This window comes from Gobius niger (assembly GCF_951799975.1).
Source record: "Gobius niger genome assembly, chromosome: 2".
Taxonomy (NCBI): Eukaryota; Metazoa; Chordata; class Actinopteri; order Gobiiformes; family Gobiidae; genus Gobius; species Gobius niger.
Window position 1 is genome coordinate 24,974,028 of NC_136853.1, and position 24,665 is coordinate 24,998,692.

Here is a 24,665-nt window from a genome sequence, read left to right on the forward strand (position 1 = left end):
GAATAGCCTCCCAGAGCTGCTGTTTGGATGTGAACTGCCTCCCACCCTCATAGATGTTTTGCTTGAGGCTCCAAAGGTTCTCAACAGGGTTGAGGTCAGGGGAGGATGGGGTCCACATCATGAGTTTCTCTCCTGTTATGCCCATAGCAGCCAGTGATGCAGAGGTTTTCTTTACAGTATGACATGGTGCGTTGTCATGCATGAAGATGATTTTGTTAGGGAAAGCACGGCTCTTCATTTTGTACCATAGAAGACAGTTGTCAGTCAGAAACTCCACATATTTTCAGAGGTCATTTTCAGACTAAAGCCTAAAGGGGCCGACCAGCTCTCTCACCATGATTCTGGCCCAAAACATGACTCCGCCCCCTCCTTACTGATGTCACAGCCTTGTGGGGACTTGGTGGCCATTCACCAAGTATCCATACTTAAAAATGAGTCCTCGTGTATTCCTGAGCCCGTTGCAGCCGTTTCTGTTCATCAGCTTCAATTATCAGTTTAGAGGAGGCCGGATAGAAGGTTTATGCACAACTGCAGCCTCTGGAGGGTCCTACACCTTCATGTTCAGGAGACTCCAGAGGCACCAGCAGCTTCAAATACCTGTCTGCTGCTTTGTAGCATCTGTTCTCTTAATCTGATGTGTTTGTCTGGATGAAACCGTTCTCATTGTGCCTTTATCTGCACAAACCTGTGTGCTATCACAACGGTACGAGGATAATGCTTAATCTTTCATGAAATATCAAAGGTTTTCATATCTAGCCCAAGGCATTCAACTATTTCATGCTTTTCTTCAGCAGAGAGATCCTTTCTCGTTCCCATATTGCTTGAAAATAATGGTCTGCTTAATAATGTGGGTTTACCTGACAGCTAGTTATCACAGCTGATTCAACAAGTCCTTAGACACAATACCATCCATCATTGAAAAACTTTGTTTTAACTTTTATGACACAAAAATACAATGTGCATAATAATTTGGAATACATTGTAAGTGATTTGTTTGTCATTGTACAATTGTATAACGAAATTGCGTATTGTAGGGTTAGTCCTGAGCCGCCCCTGTGGGCCAACCTGAGCAGCATCTCTAATTTTTTGCCAAAATCACTTTTAAACTTATTTTAGACATTTCAGATGCTTTTCTAATTAAAAAAATAAACCAAAAATAAGGCAATGATACTTGTATTGAAAATACAATTTAATCATCACACTGGGTAATAAATACTGTACATACAAAGATGCAAGTAACAGCATTTTCTCAAAATACCAAATCATTGAACATTAAATAAATTGCAATGTTTGGCACATATGACCTTCAGTCAAGTGATTTTAAAAATGGATCAAAGTACTATACTAAAATTATTACTTCCATCTACTCCTAATGCCATGCAGCATCAACTACAACCCCACAGGGCCAATTTCATGCATAAATTAACAAGTACAAAAAAGTTCAAGGGCTCCCTAAAACAGTAATTCAGTAATGTGACAATTTTTATATATATAAAAAAGAAAGGTAACCACATCAAACTGTAAAAAAAATAAAAATAATTTGATTAGTTGAGCAAAAATGTGGGCGACAGTGGCTCAGATGGTAAGAGCGTTCATCCACAGATCCAAAAGTCAGCTCCAAGTTCAGTCAGTTCAAATCTGACTGTTGTGTGTCCTTGGGCAAGACACCCACTGTCTGTGTGAGTGACTGGTTGGTGGCAGTCGGAGGAGGCAAGGGCATAGATTGGCAGATTCGGAGGATACAATAGTAGCTTACCACCTCCGAGTATGGAATGAATGAATAATGACTACAGTGTCTCTGAGAAGCTTGTCACCTCTAAGTCGTTCTCATTATTACTTGAAGGGAACGACTTGAGAAAGTAACTCTCTAGCCGTATGGGCGTTTATTCCTAAAAATATACAAATATTAAATTGCAATATCCTCTGAATTTGAGAGAGCAGCAGATTGCCACATATTTCAAACCAGTAAGGAGCCAAAAATTGTACATTTTATAAAAGTAAATTGTTTTAATAATTCAAATTACTCTTTTCTGTACAATTCACAGAGCACCAATGAAAAGTGGAATATCATCTAAATAGGTGGGGCAGGGGGCAGACTAAATGGCTGTGCAGTCCAACAAAAAGAGATCACTGCAACTGTTTTAAGGTGTCTCTGAATCAGTTCTTCCATTCATCCTTTCACTTAATTTTTCCACATAGAAAATGCCATGCAAAGATATGATACTGTTCAGATGTGCATAAGAAACTAGGACCTTGCGTTCCTCTCCGTCTCAGCCAAACATTCTCGCACCAGGCCTCTGGCATGGATGATTCCTTTTAAAAACACAAACTCCATATTAAAATACAATTTGTCCTACTAGAATGTGCATACAATTTTGAGAGTTTACCTCTTTTCAGTCTTTCCATGGCGCTTTTGCTCCCTGCATACGTGGGTCTGATTTCCTTACCAAGCTCTTCGATAATGGCCAGAAGCTCGGCATATTTGTTCTGAGGCACTTGGCTACCAGTTGTACCCTTCAAACAGAGAAAACACTTCACAAGAGCTTCAAGATGAATACATAGCCCAGGAGTCACCAACCTGAAGCCCTGAGTGCCCTCTCAGTCGGCCATGGTAATTGAGCTAATAATATAACAGCTCATGGCATGCTCTTGCAATGAGCTTTCTAGAATATAGTATATAGTTCTTCTTCTTTTTATTCTCTGAAGCGCAAATTTGTGACAAAATATATAGTTAAGTTAATACAGTTTTAAATTGTGTATCTACTGTGTCTTCTGGTTATTATTTTAACCAGGCCCCGGTCTAAACAACATCTACTAATTTTGAAGCAGCCCTGAGCTATAAAAAGGTTGGTGACCCTGCCATGGTCTATGTTGGTGTTGTAAGTACCTGTGGGAATCCCAGAGTAGGAGGCCCATAGTCACTCAGAAGTGGCCTGTATGATTGCAATGTTGCCAGATTGGCTGCAGAGGTGGTCAGGTTTCCGACTGTCGAACAGAGGCGTTAAAACATTAGAGACTGTGAAGAACAATGCCGCTCGATGCAATAGCAGGTTTGTCCACTAGGTGTGCTCAAAGAGTCAGTAATCAGATCAATCAGCTCCTCGGTCGGAGCATCATGGAGGACGCGGAACAAGGCTGGCTTAAGACCGAAGTGATACATTTTTGTCACCGTGTCTCGCACCCATCCAGCGGGACCGCGAGGCGAGACCAGTAATGGTCTTACGCAAAACACCGCTTTCACATTTTTAATCCTACTTTTAATCAATTGTGAAACATTACGGATGTGCCTGCTTTACATCGGTAATAATGGCGGGTATGAATTAGCCTAGCTTCTTGGATCTGACCCTATGTAACTGGACAAAAACTACCGAGTCGGTCTTTCTCCAGGTATTCTCGGAGACCCCGAATTTAACACTCGATTAAACACGCGGATATTTGAATTGAGACCTTATTTTAACCTTACCCTGTGTCCCAGAAGTTCCCGGAATATGCTGATGGACATTGGGTTTGTGAGACATTCCCAAAGACATTGTAAATTAAAGGAATAAAAATGACCCGAAATTCAGTGAAGCGTCTGTCTCTCACTTTTTGTTTACTACAGCGGCACCGGCAAATATGGCCGTCACTTTGTATTGACACCCTGGCGCTTTTAATGCGCTCATGCAGGGAGACCGTGCAATTATTAACCACGCTTTACTTTACATATATATTACTTTACATCACCGTCAGAGGATGTTCAGACATGGTTTACGACTCATTTTGGGCAAATTGGTGTTGATAGCCGATTGACAATAATATACATATACACACACACACTATATATATATATATTTATATATACACACACACACTATATTTATATATATATATATATATATATATATATAAAATATATATATATTATATTATATATATACACACTCACTATATATATATATATATATAAATAATATATATATATTATATATCATATATATACACATACACACACTATATATATTCACATATATATACATACATACATACATATACACACATGTATATATAATAAATATATAATATAAATATATAATATATATATATATATATACATACATATATTATACACACGCGCACACATATACTGTATAGCGGGAAATGCCGCTTCCAAACAAAACAAACTGAACAAGATACAAACTTATAAAAATACATTTTGATGCAAAAAACGATCCTAATCCAACTCTTCAAAAAGACTTTTAATTTGGCCAGAATCCAGAAATACATTTATGGAACAAGCTGCAAGGGCTTACAAGTGAACTTTTGTGACTGCGGTCACAAAAACAAGCAAAAAAAAAGTCTTGGTTCCATCTAAATCAAATTATAAAAGCTATAAGCTATGTTGTGTTCTTATTCACAGACCAAACTAAAAACATGTTCAAACAGAACAAGTCACCTTAATTTCGGATTTGGTGCTTCAAAGCAAAACTTTGATTGAAATAGGTTATTGCATCTACAAAACAAAAACTCCTGCATGTAATTTTTGAACACTAAAATATAGACGGTCAGCACATACTTCCATTTTCATTCTAAACAGAACACGCAGCATTTCGTACTGAGTGGCAAAATCAAACAATAATGTAGACTTGCCATTCCTTTGGACTCTGTCCATCCCACGCATAACCTCCAACTACTCAAAGTCTTCGGCTCATCCATACAACAGATTGTAATCATTTATTATACTAAACCCATTTACTATTATACACTCGCTTGTACAATGTAAACGAGTCGTGTATCAGCATCTGTCAGGAGTCAATCGTGGCTTAACAAAAAGCACAATTCAACAAGTCACAGAATAATTGTTTTTTTAATTTGACTTAGCTTTTGTATCAGATCAAGAGGTTTTCGGTGCAACAAACCTAAAGCTTTAGTGTCACAAGCAGACATGCCTTCTGAGATTAAACTGTTAATATTAACACAATGAATTACAGATTTTTCACTCTGAATATCAGAGTATTATACATCACCCATAAAAAATTGAGTGGAAAGCCTTTTTAAAATATACAAGGAAAAACAAATATACAAACATTTTTGTTTTTGCTTAAGAAACATGACAACCATCAGTAACTGTCATTAAAACAGTCGGTGGCAGTTCAGAATATGGAGCAGAGACCCTGGAGCCTGCAAAGACACTTGATCTGTCCCATGCCAGTGGGACATTAAGACAAACCCATGCTAAATGGTAAAAACATGACTGAGACTTTGGGGATGGAGCTGCTGTCGTTTCTGCTGCTCCTGCACAGCTATTTGCTGGCTTTGATCTGATGTAGAGAGCTTGGTAATGAGTGGAGACACACAGTTTGCTGGAATCAAGAGCCCTGAAATGGGAAAGAGCAAAATGAAATGAGGGCAAATTTATGCTATGTGAATATGCATTGAGATCAGGTCCTTACCAACTATCCTTTGTCCATCCTCTGTTCTGAGACGGACAATCTGCACCTTTACGTTGGTTCCACTGACTGGCGTGAGAACTTCCTCTAGTTCATTCCAAACACTGAGAACAGATCCACACAGAACATAGTATGTCCTGCACCGAAGACCGATTTCACACTGCAGACCCACTGACGCTTTCTTACAGTTTCCTCGCCTGTTGGATTTACAGTCATGAAATAGATGTTACACAAAAGGGCAACAGATTTCCATTTTTTTCACAAACTCCAAAGAGCATACCAATAAGCGTGGGAACAGATGTGCGCTGACAACTTGTACTGATCCGTCCAATACTGTTTGGCGTCGTCTGACAGTGCCTAAGATTACAAGATTCAGCACAGAGCGGACTCTACTCCTGACAGTATTCAAATAACAAAAACATTACCTTTTTGAACTTTTTCTTTATCTCCGTATAAGACTCCAGTTTCAGTTGTCTTCCAGTGTTTGGTCTGTATACCAGAAACAAGCGCTTTTTGGGGTTTACTTCTTTGACCAATATAACAGTTTTTTTGTTGTTTCTTGTCTGAATGACAGAAAAACAAGTCTTAAACTTTAAAACTTGTTTCGAGCAATGGAAGAACTCCTCCAAAGCCTTACCTGCACATAAAAGCCATCATCTGATCCATTTTGCTCTGCCCATGCATGGGTGGCATCTTCCCAAGACATACCCCTTTCAACGCTCACCTTTTAAAAGAAAAAGAAATTGTAAATTGTATGGCAATAAACGTGGAATTAACTTCCAACCTTAAAATAAGCCCATAACATACAGTAAAGAGGTCAACATGACCCGATGTTGTGTAGCCAGGTGTTAGAAACTTCTTGCATTCCATCTTCTTGACCTTCTCATCACCAGAGCCAAGATCTAACAGGAAAGATGAGCATATTAAACCTATGCATCAAAAGTATAGACTGTATTTAAATGGTAAAAGTAACTTACCAAGAATGCCCATGTCATATCTGCCATTCTTCTTGGCTTCTTGAATCACAGCCGTCAATGTATCAGAGAAATACTGGAACAAAGAATTTTGTTGCTGGACTTCCATGCCCAAAATGCGGTTCAGAAACTTTCCAATGTTGTTGTAGTCTGTAATGAGCAAGTATAAACCCAATGCACTATTAGGTCTCCTCATTTAAATGCATAACATGCATTTATACTCCATTCTTACCTTTGTCAAGAGACAACCCGCCAGATCTGTCCTCGAGACTTATCAGACCCACACCTATTAATCCAGTCTGAATTTCTACAAATATGATGCGAAACAAAGCACAAGTTGGTTTAAAAGATATATGAAAATGGACTTTGAGCCAATGAGTCGCACCTTTAAAGAAATCCCCTTTGAAATCTGCAGGGGGAGGCACCAATGGAACATCAAGCTTCACAATTGATTTCATCACTATCTCCAGGGCATTTCTACCATACTGTAATCAATTAAAAAATAATGTGAGGATTGAGATATAAAGACACCCATAAATGTGAACAAACTTGCAAACCTTGTTATCAAAATTAAATCTGCTGAGATCTCTGGTTTCAGTTGCTCTTCTGTCTCCATGAGTTAGAGCCCCCTAAATCAGACATATAGACAATAGGGATGCAATGATCGTTTTCTCACAAATTTCATACAAATGTCAATATTTGGGTCACATTATCAATTTGATTCAATGAACTTTATACATCTATTCAGATGAACAGAACAACCTTTTTGTTCTTCAGAGGCATAAACTGTGTGATATTTCAGTTTGATTTAGAGGGTGAATTACTCTTGAATCATTTAATTGCTTATAAAATCTAAAACAGTTGTGAAGCATTTAAAATAGCACAAGTTTGACTTAAAATAAAAAGTGGTCACAAGGTGGACGTGTTTCTCTGTAAGCCACTATGGTGTCGATTTCTTCCTGCATCCGTGAGGGATGACAGGCGTAATCCTTTCCCTCCCACACCAAAACAACACAGTGCTAGGAGAGACGGCGACATGAGCCCATGGGTTAAGTGATCACGTGGATCACATCAGAAAGGTGACATCAAATTAATTGACATTATCTAGAATCGTTGCATTCCTAACACATATAGTAAACAATAGAAGTTTTGAAGGTGTGCTGTATGGAATTTGTGCTCACCAAGCTTTCAAGTCTTTTGGCCACAATTGATGCAAATCTCTGTTCTCCTGCAAGTTCAGATATGAGGAACACATATTCAGGAGCTGTGACTTGGTTTGACCTGTGAGTTCTCCCTGAAAGAAAATAAAGACGGGATTTAATCTGAAGGAAGATACAAAAGATACAACAAAGGTATGGACAAGTAAGCTCATTTTACTCACCAAACTGCTGTATAGCTCTGTCTGCGCTCCATGGGAGCTCCAAAGTCATGTGCACCCTCCGCCGCTGGTTTCGTACCCTGCGATCAGCTTGCAGGGATATACCAGAGCTGGCGGCTTCAGAGATGATGGCTATATTCTGAATGAGAAAATGTTGCCTTCATATCTATTCATATTTTTAAATACTGACAAAATAAACCTCACCCCATTGATTCTGGGTTAAAATAAATGTTACCTTCTCTCCATCCATGAATCTTTGCTTTTCAGTGAGATTGAGGATTTCCACTGGAACGTCAAGCTCTGAGCGAGATTCATACGTTATGCTTCCGTCATCGTTGCTGACGACACGGCCTTTACGGCCGGTCATCTGCAGGTAGTAAAAAATAACACATGTAATAATGGTAAAAATAATATAATAATATAATGCCATTATAAAACAAAGTTTAATTCAGGGAAAGTGCTTCGACCACACCACATTGGTAATTTACCAACATTTCGCAGTATTGGCATCAATCTCAGTATCAGTATCTGAAAGAACGATTGTCTAGTATCCAAATTGTTTTATTTTCTGCAAATTTGATTGTTTATTTTGCGTGTCTGCAAATGTTGGATAACTGTAAATATTGAATTTTGCCGAGGACAATTTAATCGGTAAAGTTTGCTTAGGCCTATACTGGCTGTATGAACGTGCCAACATTGTAAACCACAAACTACTGAACACTAGCATATTTGCCAAAAATGAAATGGGTAATTAAGAACTACTAAAATCTTCACAATTGTTAATATATAACGGGCTAATCGAAAGAGACTATGTCAAAGCAATGGCTGCACAGTCCATACCTCAGCAACATTTTCTGGGCCCCCAAGTTCATCAATTAGCTCATCCAAAGTGTTAGGAGGCAGGACCTCTGATAACTCCTCCAACTGTTCCAGTAGTTCCTTCTTCATCTTTTGGGCATGTTCAACAGCATCGTGACTGGTTAGGCAGCCATCATCAGGACTCTCTGGCTTTGCTTTAAAACAAACAAGAAACACAGAGTTTATTACTGGCAATTGCTGCCAAAAATGATGACAAAATAAAACTTCATGCTGACCTGTGAAAGACACAGTGGGCATGTTCGCTGAAGAAGTAAAAGCAGGTCTAGTGGAGCCCAGCCCAGAGGCCAACAAGGCACTTTGGATAGAGTCGGGATCAATTCTTTTCTTCTTCTTTCTTATCTTTTTCTCTTTCCGCCTTTTTGGCTCTTTCCTGATTAACCATGGATCTAAAAAGACATTTGTACAGATTTTTACAGAATTCATTTCACTTATTTAGAATATTTCCTTTAATGCTCTCACCATCATCATCCTCATCATTAGACTCTTCTCTGAAAGGGTTGAAATCATCATCTTCTGCAGAGCTGACAGACTTGAAGCTGTCGTCACTGTCTGCATCCTTTTCAGACTCTTTTTCAGAAGCATCAGATTGACTCTCATCTGAACTAGTGCCTGACAGTCCGCCATGTTTACGAGTTTTCTTTTTCTTCTTTTTTGACTCTGTGGCTACGAGAGTAAGATTGTAAAAGAGAGTAAAATGTTGGCATGACCAACATTTTTAAAAATAATGAACAAATATACTTGTTGTTTAAAGATTTATTTTACCTTTTCTCTTCTTTCCCCTTTGTTCCGATACAGTCGCGCTGTTGCTCGCTGTTGCAGCTTTACTCCCAGAGATATCAATTCCAAGCAGACTGTAAAGTTTTTGTCTGTCAGGTGCTGGAAAATGCTTTTCAATCAGAGACTGAAGCACACCTCTGTAACCAATATAATATCATGTTAGAAAACTGACAGGACCATGAAGTCAACAAACTCAGAGCTGCCCTTACTTAGCAGTGGACACAAAGTCATTAAGCTCTCCTCCTCCTTCCTCCAGTGCCTCGAGTGTTCTTGCTTCTCCAGTAGACTGAAGACCGATCACCACACACTGAAGGACAAAAATCTTTTTACACACCGAGAAAATGTGGAATAAAGAGCATCTCATTTTCTATGTGAGTGAAAACATAATAATGGCTTACAATTGTGTAGCAAGCCTGTGTCACAAGTTTTTCAAAGCACTGTAGTCAATATTCATTCACTTCATACTGATGGTCTGAGAGGCCGGCCTCCTCCACCAATCACTCACTCACTACTTTCATACAGACAAAGTGGCTGAAGGGTCTTGCCCAAAGAGGACAACAACAATCTGCAAGTCACACAGTCTCATGCCTTTGAGAACATGTTGATTTTGAGAAGTTTAACTTCTGTAACTGCCATACATCATTAATATAACTACAACCTAAAAGATGCCTCACCTTTCCGTTCTGGACCTCCTCTCTGGCAAGCTGTACCACTCGACGAACTTTGGAAGCTATGCACAAATACTTGAAGAACCTCTGATGGGCTGACCAGAACTGGCCCCACATGGACTTTTTCATGCGCTGCTCAGCATCCATCAGATTAGCTGCTTGCTGGAACTTTTCCCGGGCACTTACCCACTAAAAACAAGGGAAATCATTTAAAATTTGTTAAAATTAAAAGGAATAGGCGACCGTTTTTAAATACTGAGATATGTTCTTACTTTAGCTTAGATGAGTTGATATGTAGGTGTCTGATCTTTACGCGTGCGCTACGTCAGGTGTTTGGGCCGAATGTTAACATAGGTTGTGTGTGAGATTATAGTAATGAATTGTTTTATCATTTTATAGGTTAATAACGATTGTTGTTGTTGTTGCATATTGTTTATTGCTGGCAATCTACATCTTGCCCAGGGACTACAATTGAAAAGTAGCTTTAGAGCTAAAACTGGCAACATTTACAGTGATGCTAATTAATGTGCATCGTCCCTGTTCAAATAAACTAATATAAAATATAGCCTCTCCTCATCAATGGATCCAAACTTCACCTCCGTTTGGATCCATAGATGAGAAGCTTTTGCTAACGCCGTCTGTGCTCTGTTTACTGAGGGCACGCGTAAAGACCAGACAGCTACATATCAACTCGTCTAAGGTAAGAACATATCTATTTAAAAACGGTGGCCTGTTACTTTAACACATCTACTGTAGAAGACACACTTACCAGTCTCACAGACTTGTTATACATATGGATGTATTTTTGAGTCAGTGGAACCTCCTCTATCTTAAACGTCACACCTGTGAAGCTGAGCTGCCTCGCAATGTACATCCCTCTCAGTTTCATGTCCATTGCCACAATCTCCATAGCGCCCACACCTCTGAAATTTAAAAAGAAAGTTAACTAAAACAATAAAATTAATTAATTTAAATTAGGAAGATTTCATTAAACACCTGCGCTCCACAGCTTGAATGAAGTTACCAAATTCTTTAAAGGGTGTTTTATGCCCCCAGATGCCTAGACGATTCATATAAGCCATGTTTCTTGGTTCAGAAGCACCTAAATAACAAAATGTAAATTTCAGCATTACATAAATCACACAAATAAAAACAACCCTGGTACCTTGAAAGCTTACCTGTTGCACTGGCATAGACAACTCGAGCTTTGGGAAGTTTGTTTTGCAGCTCAAGGACTGCCAGTCCAGTTTTCGTTGGTTTTGATGATCCAATTGGACAGACATTCTTGGCTTTGTGACATTCATCATAAACAATCTTTACTTAAACTAAGGAAACAATGAATCTTCTTAATATCTTACAATAAATGTACCATGTATTAGCCACGTATGTTATTGCTTGAGGTAACACTTTATTTTACACTACCTTGATACATTGTACCCATATCTTGTACCTACAGATTACATACAGAATGGAATAATGTGTATTAGTACTGTGGAGGCACATAATGTAATAAGACATAAGACCCTTTGGGTTGGCTTTTGGGTCTTATATCTTATTGCATTATGTACCACCAACATAATAATACACATTATCCCATTGTGTATGTAACCTGTAGGTACAAGTTATTGCACAGTGTTACATTGTACTTAAAGCAGCACTAAGTAACTCATGCCCCTAGAGGCCATAAGCGCCACTGTAGGTGTCGTAGCAAGTTGTTTTTTACTCATTAATTGTCCGTGAGAGTAAATACTACACTGACAGAAAAGACAAAGGGACAGAGGAATATTATACATCCAATTACACAGTGGATATTTTTTTCACTCAAACTTGGCTATAACTACTGTTTGAGTGCCGCTAGCCCACAGTTAGCCTTGCCCGTTAGCTTCTTCTTTGTGATTCCATTAGTGTGTATTGGTGGCTCCAACCCGGATGCAGGGAAGTTGCAATTGTGGTTTTCTGGCCAGAGACAGCAGGGGGAGATGAAAGACCACCCAATCATCCCATTAGTACTTGTATTATCCCCAGAGAAACGACAAAAAGGATTTATTAAGGTAAACAAGTTACTTAGTACTGCTTAGTGTGGCAGGCACAATGTAAGGAAGTGCAAAATTTAAGTGTGACCTTGTTTGAAATCAGCTGCACAAAGTTTACAAAAGGATACAACCCCATCAAAGTCTTCCCCACACCAGTGAAGAAGCTGATCAAATCTGGTCTTGTACTTTCCTCCAGACTGACTTTCTCCGATCAAGGAAGAGTAAGTAGCAAAGATCACACCTTTCTTCACACTTCCATTATGTTTAGAAGAGATTTTGCCATATTTAAACTGAAAACAACACCATGCAGTCAAAGTGAGAACACGGACAAGAAAAGTTCAACATGAATTCATTTCTTTTACCTTATTTAGTGAATGGACCTGAATGTTCTTCGCTCCAATATCCCTCAAGTCTCTTTCTGCGTCATACTTTAAGTCATTTGAAACACTAAACCTAGATAACAAAAGTAAACAACTTAAGTTTGCCATTTTTTGTGTGTGTAGGAATGCAACTTTGCAATATTTACCAAAGAGAGCGCTTCCTGCCTAAAAGATAATTTTCATAGATAATTCCTGCTATTGTCCGGCCTTTTCCTACACCTGCTCCATCCCCAATCAAATAGGCTGCGCGTTCACCATTGGGAAGAAATGTCTCATGTTGCTGAAGCAGAAAGAGGTCAGTGTGCAACAGTTTTAGTTAGTGTAGCAATCACAAATACAAGCTTTTACCTGTGCTGCATATGTAATAGCTTCTAATTGCAAAGCAGACAGACAGCCTCGATCAATGACTTCTTCTGAGATTGAAAGACGATACCACACATCTGGTGGGCTGACGCTAGAGAGAGAACTAGTTTCAACCACTGGGTCAGGATGCCGCAGACCAATTTTTACTATAGAAAAAAAACAAAACACACACACATATAAATTTGCTCCATTTTAGCAATATATGGAAATAGATTAAAATATTGTTACATTTCAGTGGCATGTATTCTGCATATGTTTCTGCATGACCCAACTCTTCTTCATCTTCCTCCTCTGGTTCGTCATCTTCCTTCAAACTGTGTGACTTCTATAAAACAGCAATGCCATACATCCTTACATCAGTGGGACATTAAACCACGCAAATAGTATAATTTATGTACATGTAATTCAGTGATTACCAGATGAAAAGCTGGTACTCTTGACTCATCGTTAATCCAGATTCTGGCAGTGTCTTTGCTCATTTCTTTCTTGATTCCATTATTCATATCTAAAAGATAGGTAACTTTTTCAAAATCAAACTTTATATGAAAACATAAATGTGCAATATCCTGAAATAAAACATCCAATTACTTCCAGCAGATGTTGCAGTTGCTACTGGTGGGGCGATGTCAGGTGGAGGTTTGAGTTTCATAAGCTCCATTAAACTATTAGCCTTCGAGCTTGTGGTTTTCACATTCCCTGCCCTAAGGAGGTCTTTTAACTGAATCTAAAGGGGAAAAAAGCAAAACAAAACAAAATTATTTGCAGCTATGCCTTCCTCTAAATTCTTTAAAAGGACAATATTACACCTCCATGAAGTTGGCCACCCATGAAGCAAATTTACATAAAAACTTAAATCAATAGTTTGTGCTGTATTATGTTTTTTGGCATCCAGTGTGCAATGAGGTGTGCTATTGACACGCATGCACGGCACAGTTAAAGGGGCAATACGAAGTTTAAAAATGTTAAAACTAAAAATGTTCCTCCCCTGCATGTTCCAATCATGTCCTAATGTGTAGAATGAGCCCAGACCTGTTCATCACAACTGCCTCTAAAATCCTGCACTGTCACTCAAAAAGGTGTTACTTCGGTCCCAAAGTGCCGTCATGCACGAGCTTAATATCGAGACTAGAGTTAGGGAGCATAAAATGACCAACTTGCACCTCTTTAAGACGATGACTTTTTTTAGTTTAAAAAATTATAAATAGCACAGCTTGCTTTTATATAAATTTGCGTTTACAAGCGGACTAAATTCACGGAGGTCAAAGTACCTGCTCCCTGTTCGAGTGCACTGAGGTTAGTGGAGAAACACTTGCAGAAGACGAAGATAAACCTCGCAGAGAGGAATTGGACACATGTACCACCTTGGTCACAGTTATGGTATGTTTGACAGGATTTGAAACAGAATGTTTCGTCACAGCAGCTCCAAGTGATGGCAGCTGGTTTAGCTGATTTAAGACAAATGTAGTTGTTGATGGCTGAGGTTTCTGTCACAACATAAAAAATAGGTTAAAAAAGCACATGAAAAAAACCCCACATAGGTTTGATATTGACATGGTGGACGTGCCATCTCAACCTTGGATGATAAAATAGAGAAAACTGAAAAAAAAATGATGCTGTGAAACATTTTTTCTTACCCTGATTGAAACAAGTGGAACAGGTGCTGTAGTCTCAGGTTGCCTGACTTCCAAAGGCTGTGTTCCCAAACCAGCATCCAAGGCATGCATAGAGACAGACTAAACATTTCAAAACCATTACACCAAAATAACAGACACAAATAAATAAATAAATAAATAAGAGATAAATTATGTCCTACTTGTTGGGTGTTAGACGGCTGTCCAGCATCTTGAGATTCAATATCAAATAAGCCAATATCATTAGGACAAATGCCACTTTCACTTAGAGCTGCAAGAAGTAAGTCCTGTCCAGGATCCATCTACGATCACAAAACATTTGTTTGTTTTCTTAAGAGAAGACAAATAACCTGAAGCAGCGTCCAACAGCTAAACAACTTCAGGACATGGCATTGGTCTAATCTTTCAATGCTTTGTTCCGTCTCTCAAAAACAAATAAATTAATAAAAAATATGAACTCTTGTAACTTTGATTTTGCATTTAGATAATGCTAAAAACACGCACCTTTTTCCAAAGAGTATTTCAAACAACAATGTGTAGTTCTTTAACTACTTTAAAATGGTTTAAACTGTGTTTATGCACTTGGTGCTATTTGAAAGATAAAACAATGACTATCATTCTATTCTATATTTTCATTTTTCTTTTCTTTTTCTATTTAACAGAAATGTAATTGCAAAATGAAAGTGCAGCAAAAGTAAGTATAGACATGTTAACAAATATGCACATATTTAAAAGCCAGGCGGGAGACATGGAACCAAAAAATAATAATACATAAAATAAAAAGAAGTAATACAAAACAGAGCGAGAGAGAAAGGGGGAATATTTGTATCAGGACATTATCAGGATGACAAACAGATATAACATGTTTAATGTGGTAACAGATGGTACTTGCAGGATGCATTATGGACTTTGATGGCTTTTTGATTGGTCACAGTCTTTATTGTTTTGAGGTACTGGTTGAGTTCGTTTATGAAATGAAAAGTCCATTTGGCTTTGTTTGTGCCCACTTAGTTTTATGAACATGATACTTTGCCAGGTGGAAGATGGCCAGTGCATCAGAAGGGAAAGGTCTTTGGGATAATTGGATTATCAAAATAAAACAATAAGTCGCTCTCGTGGAGGCTGATCATGTAGCCAGTTTCGTTCTGGATACGTTGTTGTTGTTGTGACCATACGTTTTGGTTGTAAGTGCAGTGATATAACAGGTGGATAATGCTTTCGTGTTCAGCTTTACAGAAGTCGCTTTTGTAATCTATGTCAAGTTTGAATCTTTCAAGTGTTTTGGGCAGGGTATACGTTATGTAGGATTATATATCAGATTTCTTTGACTTAATTAAAGATGCCCTCTACCGCTTTACCCTTGTGTTTAGAGTGAAGTCGTGACATACACGGGACACGTGTTGTTTGAAACTTTTTAGCGTGTTAACTTCCTGGTTTCTACGCCCCAGCATAGTTCTCTGTCTGACAATCGCAAACATACGTAGACAATATGAACACAATAATGCGGTGTCTGACATTAAACATGCCATACGGCTTTGCTTCAGACAAACATAGCTTTGCTAAACATTAATGTTAACCCTAACCTTCAGTCAGAACAGAACTATACATCATTCATGCATTCTTCATCGCAGAAACATCTTGCCATTAGCTTGTCTTCGGTTTTGATAAACATACCGTATTGACAGTTGTTCTAAAGTTAGTTCTAAAGGCTAATGTCAGATATCTAGAATGTCGCTTGACTACAATCAAAAATAAACTTAACTTCTGCGGTGAACAAGCATGCATGAACGCTACATTGTCGTTAAATGAGACACAGCATCTAACATAAAATGTTGGCGTTGATAAATCGCTAACGCTAGCCATGTTAAACCCAATACAAATAACAGCAGGGTTAGGTAAATTCTTAGTACCTCGTAGCTGTAAAATTATTGGATTGCTTTACATGTGTCATTGCAGTCGGTAGCAAACGTTAGCAACGAGGAATCTCATAAGCCATGCTAGGGCTAGGCAACGATATCCTCAAATACAAGCTATGTAATAATCATTTTAATTTTGAGGACACTGCACATTTCAAGTTATATGTGTGTATTATCAAGGTGGTAACTGCAAAAATGTACCAAAGCCCAACTGACCTGGAAAACGAGAAGGTTACGGCAGCTCGCTTTTCGAGGTGCTCTGTCAGGGTTTGTTGTCCTCTTCGCTCCAGCGCACTTAGCTCACGCCATCTTTTATCAAAGGCTCCGTCGCATGTTGGTCACGTGACGTGAAGGCCGAAAGCCGCTGTTTTCGCAGTCACCCACTTTGCTTGAAGTTGGTACAATTGTATCTTCTGGTAGCTAAAAATCGTCCATCGATGACAATAAGCCAACACTAACGATTTGTGTAACATTTTATCTACCCTATGACAAACGACAAACATAGCAGAATCAACGAGCTAATGCACCGTCACGTGACACAACGAGGTCTAGATCGGAAGTGACGCATTGCAAACTTCTTCTTCGTGACGCCGACGACTCACGTGTGGAAAATCCATGGATCTAAATGCAAAAGCTTTGAATTCGTTGATAAAATGCTCTATAGTTTTATTTAGAAAATAACACCCATTTTTAATAAAAGACAGTGTGCTAAACCTGACTGGAGGACTCCACTTTTTAGATTTCACCACTTTAAAATATACATTACAACGTTTTTTTTATGGAACCATGTGGAATTTTGTACTCTAAAAAAATCGGTGGCCTCTCGTTAGTTTTAATGTCAAACATCGAAAACGTTATTGTCATCCAGGTGCACATATAAACTAGAAACGATATTTCGTTGCAAATAACCCGTATGCATGTAAGGTGTAAACAATGCTACATAAGTGCTAGCATAAATATTTATAAAAAATAAATATATATATTTTTTAAAACACACAAGGCAGCTGGGAACCATAGCTTCAGCTTTTAATAGTTCAGAACCGTTCAGTGCTGCTCTTCACAGTGCGATAGCTCCTGCCTGAGGGGTCCTACTGTGGGTGCTACACAGTGCGGTCTGTGTGCCCTGGTGCCCCCTGGTCAGGCAACGTTTGCCTCCAATGTCTTTGATGGAGGGAAGAGGAGTCACACAGGGGCGGATCTGGAACAAAAATTACGGGGTGGCAAGCAGGGTCAGGGATAAAATCTCTGGGGTGGCAACACATTTTACAATGTCAAATGTTTATAGCGAGGACACACAATTGCTTGATTGCATTTTTTCCGTTTAAATAGCAGCATTGTCCATAATAGAAGTAGGGGTTTCTTACTAGGTAAAATGTTAAATTTTGTTTAAAAAAAAAAATCACCTTGGGTTTATCTCCTGGAATGCGGACGATAGGACTGATGAGGATGTGGAGTAATGTTTATAGCTTTGTATCATCAGTGTAACAGTGAAAATATGGTAAAAAGGGACTGGCCCTTGTGGGATCAGGTGACTACTCTGCTCTCCCTGCAAAGTATGAGCAGATCAATCCAGGGTGGCATCAGTGAGGCCAACAACCAACTGGAGCCGATGGCACAAGATGTTATGGTTCACGGTGTCAAAAGCGGTCAATAATTCCAAGAGGAACAGGAAAGATGGTGAGCTAGATAGATAGATAGATAGATAGATAGATAGATAGATAGATAGATAGATAGATAGATAGATAGATAGATAGATAGATAGATAGATAGATAGATAGATAGATAGATGGATGGATGGATGGATGGATGGATGGATGGATGGATGGATGGATGGATGGATGGATGGATGGATGGATGGATGGATGGATGGATGGATGGATGGATGGATGGATGGATGGATGGATGGATGGATGGATGGATGGATGGATGGATAGATAGATAGATAGTTTGGAAATTGTCAAAAGTTAGAATTTTGGGCTATCTACAGACTATTTGCAAACTAGGAGTTGCGAAAAACATGCAGACTTTTTCTGTCTTCTAATGGTATTATTTCAGTATCACCTTCAGAATAACAAGACGTCAAGTAAGATTTTATATTATATTATTTCCACAAGTTTTGACAAATATGCCATGCACAGAGCCTGGTCCTCACTGATGACCAGCAGAGGGAGATGTTTTGCTCGGGCTTATGTGCTACTCGTTCAAAGATGGCGGAGAGAAACGATGAAAGCTGTAGCGACTCATCTGCTTACATATGAGGCATAAAAGCAGAAGAGGGATCATCGCTGGAGCAGACTTCAAAACCCAGTTTGAGAGAGAGACAGATCCACATGAAGGGGTTAAATCCTTCAATGTGTCCATTCTGTTTAATGTGATTTCTTCTTTTTTCTTTTCTTTTTTTTTTTTACCGCAAAGCTGGCTGGAGCTCAACAAGAAGCCAAAAGAACAAGTCGGACATGAATGGGGTAAGTTTTCAAAATAATCACAACATAATCTGTGGTTTGCTACCAGGCTAATGGCTGTATGTCCATTGCTACACTATGACATGGAATGTAAAACGTTCTAAAATAGGGCATACAGTTGTTATAATGTCTACACGTTCAATCACTTTAAAGTGGTAGTCTGTACATTTCAGTGGTTTACAAATTCTATAGATTTCGTATAACTGACCACCTGTGCCTGCAGTTTGAGGTAATGCAAGTAATATGAATTAATAATAAAGTCTCTCCCTTAGCTGAATCTTGAGGCTATCACTTTGACCAATGAGACAAGCTTTCCTGTGAACTGGCCTTCAGGTCCAATCAGGAGAGAGAAGGGGGAGGGAGCTTGACCATTTAAACTTTCAAGTTTGTTCTCGCTCTCTTCATTTTGCAAACCAGGAGTAGCATTTTAGTCCCATCAGGAGGGATGGGTATTGTTTACTTTCAAATCTCTCCTTACTTGGAAAACTATCCCTTTTAAAATACGATATTATTAAAGGGGCAGTATGTAGCATGGGCGTAGGTTTGTGTGGGGACCACCAATATTTCAGGATGGCCAAGTTGTCCCCACCAACTTCATGTGGAGATCTTCACATTGTGCAATCTTTCACAAAGACTTGACTCCGATGTGGGCACTTTAGGCTTGGGAGAGGACGATCAGCATCACAACACTGTTTGTTTGATTCTGATATTTTCGGGTTACAACAGCCGTGAGCCGCATTTACATGTCCGATGGAAACATGCAGTGTTTCTCGTGTATTTATGTCGGATGTTTCACTCAACAACGATCAGAAAATGGTTGGTATGCTCTTTCCATAACTTATTTTATTAACAAGTTAAGTGGGAGAGGAGAGGATCGGCTTCTGGTCCATGTTCTCTGAATGCAGCAGTGCCCTCCTAGTAGGGTGCATGATAAAAAAATTCCTCCAAACACAAGTATTGAAAGTACTGCGATACTTGATAAAGTATCGACACTTGGTATTGCAGCACAAAGTATTGCGGTCCAATCTGATATTTTGTCACAGCCATAATATAGATGTATGTAGATTTTAGCAATATAGCAACATTTTTGTTATCAATAATAATAATAATAATTGTAATATCAACAACAACACTAATGCATGGGACTTGTATAGCGCTTTTCCATATGCTCAAAGTCCCTTTATTCATTCATTCCATAATCTGTAGTGATAAGCTATGTTTGTAGCCACAACTGTCCTGCGGTAGACTGACGGAAGCAAGGCTGCTAATCTGCACCATCGGCCGGCTATACGGTTGAACCCTGGTCAATCCAGCAGGGCTGGGTACCATTAAACGATACCAGTATGGTTGATGTATTCCTTTTGAAATAGGACTGTGGTTTCTCTTTATTTAGATGTAAATAAAGTGATGTCGCTGACAGATCAATAGACATAGTGAGTTAGTCAGGGAGCAGTTATTCATTTATTTATTTAGGAATAAGGGGCACAAAGCACATGGGAACAAATGTGTGCGGTGAATACTATGTAGTCAGATGAAATAAAGGTTAAAACTCGCATGTTTCAAAAAATCGGGATGTGTAGATTATTTTTGTGTAATATATCGATTATCCCATTATCAGTGTATCGTGAGCCATGTATCATGGTATCGTATCGAATCGTGAGGTACCCAGATGTTCCCACCCCTAGAACTAATTAGTTTACAGTGCAGAGCTTTTATTCCCGCAACCCGTCAACACCTAAGCCTCCTCCTGCTTTGCTTTGTGATCATAAGGAGGAAAAATACCTGACGGCTCTCTGTAGATTGTATCCAGGAAGGGGATTCAAATGTTCCGAGTGCTAAAGCCCAAAAAATTATACATTTAGAAAAAATGTAAAGTGTAGCCTATCAATGTACTTCATATATCCAGACAGAGATACTTAGATAGTTCTGAGCGTTTCGGCGTTTCCTCCGCTCTTAGGAAGGCTCCCTGTAGATATTGGATTATCAAACAACGGATATTTCATGAGGATTTCAGCTGCATGTGTTTGTGTTTATATGGCGAGGTGAGCGAGGTGCGGTGCCAGTCTCCTTCTGTGGTACAAAGTTGCCTCGCTGTTTGCAACAGTTTGCGCATCTAGCGATACAATGTGGGAGTGCAACCATGCCGATCCAGCAAAATGGGATCGCTTAGAGTAGCTTTAAAGTATCGGCATAGACAAAATTGTAATGTACCCAGCCCTACCTATCAGCCAGTCTCCCTCCAGGTCTTAAGGGTGCCTCCAACTTATTAACGTGCTCTGTAAACATTAACTGCTACCCCTGCTGCACCGACCGGGATGTTCATAAAAGTCTTGCCACAATAGTCTACTAGTCACTCTTACCCTGTGAAAAGGGAGCAACCAGAAGCAAAAGTCAAGAGAAAATCAAGCTACATGTGGAAGCTGCTTTTTCTGAGATTCATTGAAGAAAAAGGACTAAAAAAGAAAGAAAACACATTAATGAGAAGTTACATGGAAGGTTAATTGCTGGCTCTGCAAAAAATTAGCTGAGCTTTACATGCTCCATCAGATACTCCGGCAGCCCAGATCTCTCTCTTCTTCTGCTTCTAGTCTCGAGTCATGTGTCTAGCGGTGGGATCAGTTCTATCGGAGAAAAGTTTTACGAAAAGTTTTTATGACTCGTGTCCACAGAAGTAAGGGCACTTTAAATATTTATAATAGCATTGTTGTGACAAAGGGCATTCATAATATGTGATTTGACACGCTGTTACATGTAATTTCCCTGTTATAATATTATAAGCACATTCACTCACTCACTCACTCACTCACTCACTCACTCACTCACTCACTCACTCACTCAAACACCTTTCTCCCAGGCTCCCTGGTATTCCCTCATGGTCTCCCATCCTGGCCCGACATGCTTATGCCTCCGAGATCCGACAAGATTGGGCATAACAAAGTGACCTGGCCTATTATGTTAGCTCATTTTTTCTTGTATGTATTTTCAGGAAGTTGTTTGCAACTCCCATACTATCGCAGTCTTAGAAAATACTAAGACCTTGTCCTTAGTCCATGATGAGAAAAAGAACAAGATGACTCAGGAGAAAACACAGTTTTCACTACTATCCCAGGAAAATGAGCCTCATGAAAGTAAGTATCTTTTGTTTTTTGGTAATAAAAATTGTGGTAAAGCACAATTCATCATAACAATATATGTTTAATTCTCCCAGGTAGAAGACTAAAACCCATGAGCGAGTTCAAAGACTTGAACTCGGATCCAACAGAAATCAGGAATTGTGTAGTTCAGTGGAAACAAGGGGTACTTAGTCCCTCATCCACTGTAACAACCCTATCTGTTTCTCGCAGCTTTTATTATACCAACAATAATTTAACTCCTCAGTGTAACCATCAAAAACGAGGAGTTCACAGCAAAGAAAGACGACCAGCACTTAAAAGGTACTCATTATGTTGCCTGCATTATGAATGTATGATTTACCTTTGTTTAGTCCAAAATTTATATTTAGTTAATTGTTTCTTTCTGCAGTGTAGTCAGGAAGAATTCACAAAATCGCAAAGTTACTGACTACTATCCAATAAGGAGAAGCTCAAGAAAAAGTAAAACAGAGCTCAAGGTGAGAAGTTGTATTGACATTGTCTATGTACCACTGGTGCCAAACTCACTTTGGGTAATGAGCCAAAACTCCACGGTCAGGGTGTGTCACGGGCCCATTCTTACTGTGTCTTACTATATTCACATAATGACTTTCATTTTTTCACATTTGTGCTGAATTAGAACTGTGCTTGTCTTTAGTGCTGTTAGTGCGCACTACGGTTTGAAAGCTAGCTTACAACAGCGTCACTGTGGCAAAGCTTTAAAACACTCTGCTGTGAAACCAGGCTTTTTTTAAACTTCTACCTGCTCTAGCTTCTGCTCTAGCTTCTTCTCTAGCTTCTGCTCTGTCCTGGTGTTGCACTTATAGTTAGGAGGTTTCCGTCACAGTTTTGGCACAAGCACCTCTTGCGTTGCTGGCACATTGAGTTGTAGTGCATTAGTGTTGGATTTGGCACTTTGGGGTAGTTGGAAACGGTGTGTCATTCATAGTTTGGTATCCCTGCCATACACATATCAAAATAAATCATGACTATCATCTTGATAATCATGACATGTTTTACTTTGTTACTAGTGTGAACAAAAAAAAGTAATCGATGACCTCATCACAAATGGTATAGAAGAAGGAATGGAGGTAGGTAGTGAATTATTTTTGCATCTTCCTTTCTTTATCTCTTAATGGTTTGAAAACATTTTGTACTGAATGTAAAACCACGAAACCAACTCATCCTGACATAGTGGATTGATATGCAACCCTTTTGTTTTTAAAGGTGCAGCAAATCGAAGGAAAGGGCAGAGCAGTATTTGCAACTCGAAGTTTTCAGAAAGGAGAATATGTGGTCGAGTATCATGGAGACTTGCTACAGATTACTGATGCCAAAAGGCGGGAGGCTGAATACGCGCAAAATCCAGCTACTGGCTGCTACATGTACTACTTCCAGTACTTATGCAAAACATACTGGTATGTACAAGACATTAACTTTTTATATGACATCATAAAAACTACTACTACTTATTGCCACTTACTCACTGATGACATATTCGTATATGTTTTAATGTATACCCGTTCTTCTACCAACAGTGTAGATGCCACAAAAGAGACTGGCCGAATGGGTAGGTTGATAAATCACAGTAAAAATGGAAACTGCCAAACTAAACTTCACGACATCAACGGTGTTCCTCATCTCATTCTTGTTGCCTCACGAAATATTGAAGAAGGGGAGGAGTTGCTGTATGACTATGGAGACCGCAGTAAAGCCTCCATCGCAGCACATCCCTGGTTAAAAGATTGATAGAGCCGAATCAATGAAAGGAAAACTTCAGTAACACTTAACTCTTAATGCTAAATGCCTTCCAAACAGAATGTACTTTTTGTTTCAGTTGCTAGGAAACGGTATGTCATTAATAGTATAGGATGGTGACATGGTACTAGGACATTTCACTTGAAGTACATGTTTGTTTGTTTATTTATGTGTGCAAAACATTATTGTTTTGCAGCATTTTTGTACATTTTGTATTACACAACTTCAACGCCATGCAGTTAGTAGTTAATGCTCTGCACTTTTATATACAGCTTCTTTTTTTTTAAATTAATGGCATTCAGCAACTTGATAATGCGGCGGGTTTTGTTGATAAGAGGAAAAGTAGATACAGTAAACCTGATGACCTTTTACAGAACGAGACAGTAATTGGTTCTAATGTTGTCTATTGCCAGTAGCTGTTGACCAAACTCATTGTTTTGAAGAGATCAGATAACCTTAGAGCAGTGAAGACCCTTACATTTGTTTTATACTGTACATAGTGTCTTTTAACCTTTTAACTTGTGACAACCAAACAATTAGTATTTTTTCAATGCTGGTCACAATACACATCTCCAATTAAGAAAGAAAAATGAGATGATCCCATATTGTATTGCAGACGTCTAGATCTAAATGATTTGAAGGTCACACAAAGGGTTTAAAGACTAGAAATATTTATAATGTTGCAGCTTTGAATGTTACCAGCAATGGTGGACACAGTCTTCATGTTTGTAAAGAGGAGCATGACTTGGACATTGATTTTAATTAAACCAGTTGTTTATTACAGTCAGGACACACAAACAGAATGTGAACATGCACAGTACAGACAATGGGTTTGGTGAACTGCAACACACATATACACATACATTGGACTGAGATGCTTAACTGCGCA

The 24,665-nt window shown here is 38.9% G+C and overlaps 2 protein-coding genes across 6 annotated transcripts; one reads left to right on the top strand and one right to left on the bottom strand.

The window, feature by feature from the left end:
- Nucleotides 1–1,560: 1,560 nt before the first annotated feature.
- sbno1 (strawberry notch homolog 1) lies at nucleotides 1,561–16,969 on the bottom strand. 4 transcript variants are annotated; one of them, XM_079551800.1, is made up of 34 exons: nucleotides 16,642–16,969; nucleotides 14,692–14,811; nucleotides 14,513–14,611; nucleotides 14,147–14,362; nucleotides 13,467–13,602; nucleotides 13,295–13,383; nucleotides 13,107–13,203; nucleotides 12,864–13,024; nucleotides 12,662–12,795; nucleotides 12,498–12,588; nucleotides 12,264–12,425; nucleotides 11,281–11,416; nucleotides 11,099–11,204; nucleotides 10,872–11,025; nucleotides 10,109–10,291; nucleotides 9,644–9,741; nucleotides 9,420–9,571; nucleotides 9,117–9,320; nucleotides 8,619–9,043; nucleotides 8,014–8,145; nucleotides 7,782–7,917; nucleotides 7,582–7,694; nucleotides 6,958–7,029; nucleotides 6,786–6,885; nucleotides 6,633–6,707; nucleotides 6,404–6,550; nucleotides 6,234–6,328; nucleotides 6,064–6,150; nucleotides 5,852–5,989; nucleotides 5,707–5,783; nucleotides 5,430–5,623; nucleotides 2,888–2,985; nucleotides 2,388–2,514; nucleotides 1,561–2,313 (listed from the first exon to the last, which is right to left on the bottom strand). In XM_079551800.1, exons 2-34 carry the CDS (start codon nucleotides 14,809–14,811, stop codon nucleotides 2,246–2,248), a joined length of 4,422 nt encoding a protein of 1,473 aa, XP_079407926.1. In that variant the 5' UTR covers nucleotides 16,642–16,969; the 3' UTR covers nucleotides 1,561–2,245. The 4 variants fall into 4 exon arrangements, with proteins under 4 accessions (XP_079407926.1, XP_079407925.1, XP_079407924.1 ...); XM_079551798.1 differs by lacking the exons at nucleotides 1,561–2,313; nucleotides 2,388–2,514; nucleotides 2,888–2,985 and adding an exon at nucleotides 4,653–5,354 and having other exon boundaries at nucleotides 8,619–8,791; nucleotides 8,873–9,043; XM_079551797.1 differs by lacking the exons at nucleotides 1,561–2,313; nucleotides 2,388–2,514; nucleotides 2,888–2,985 and adding an exon at nucleotides 4,653–5,354.
- Nucleotides 16,970–18,625: 1,656 nt separating this feature from the next.
- Nucleotides 18,626–24,665, top strand: kmt5aa (lysine methyltransferase 5Aa). Of its 2 annotated transcripts, XM_079552062.1 has the most exons (8): nucleotides 18,626–18,890; nucleotides 21,874–22,015; nucleotides 22,096–22,321; nucleotides 22,410–22,497; nucleotides 23,050–23,109; nucleotides 23,246–23,436; nucleotides 23,557–23,588; nucleotides 23,691–24,665. In XM_079552062.1, the coding sequence occupies exons 1-8, from the start codon at nucleotides 18,882–18,884 to the stop codon at nucleotides 23,765–23,767; spliced, it is 825 nt and encodes a 274-aa protein (XP_079408188.1). In that variant the 5' UTR covers nucleotides 18,626–18,881; the 3' UTR covers nucleotides 23,768–24,665. The 2 variants fall into 2 exon arrangements, with proteins under 2 accessions (XP_079408188.1, XP_079408187.1); XM_079552061.1 differs by having other exon boundaries at nucleotides 23,557–24,659.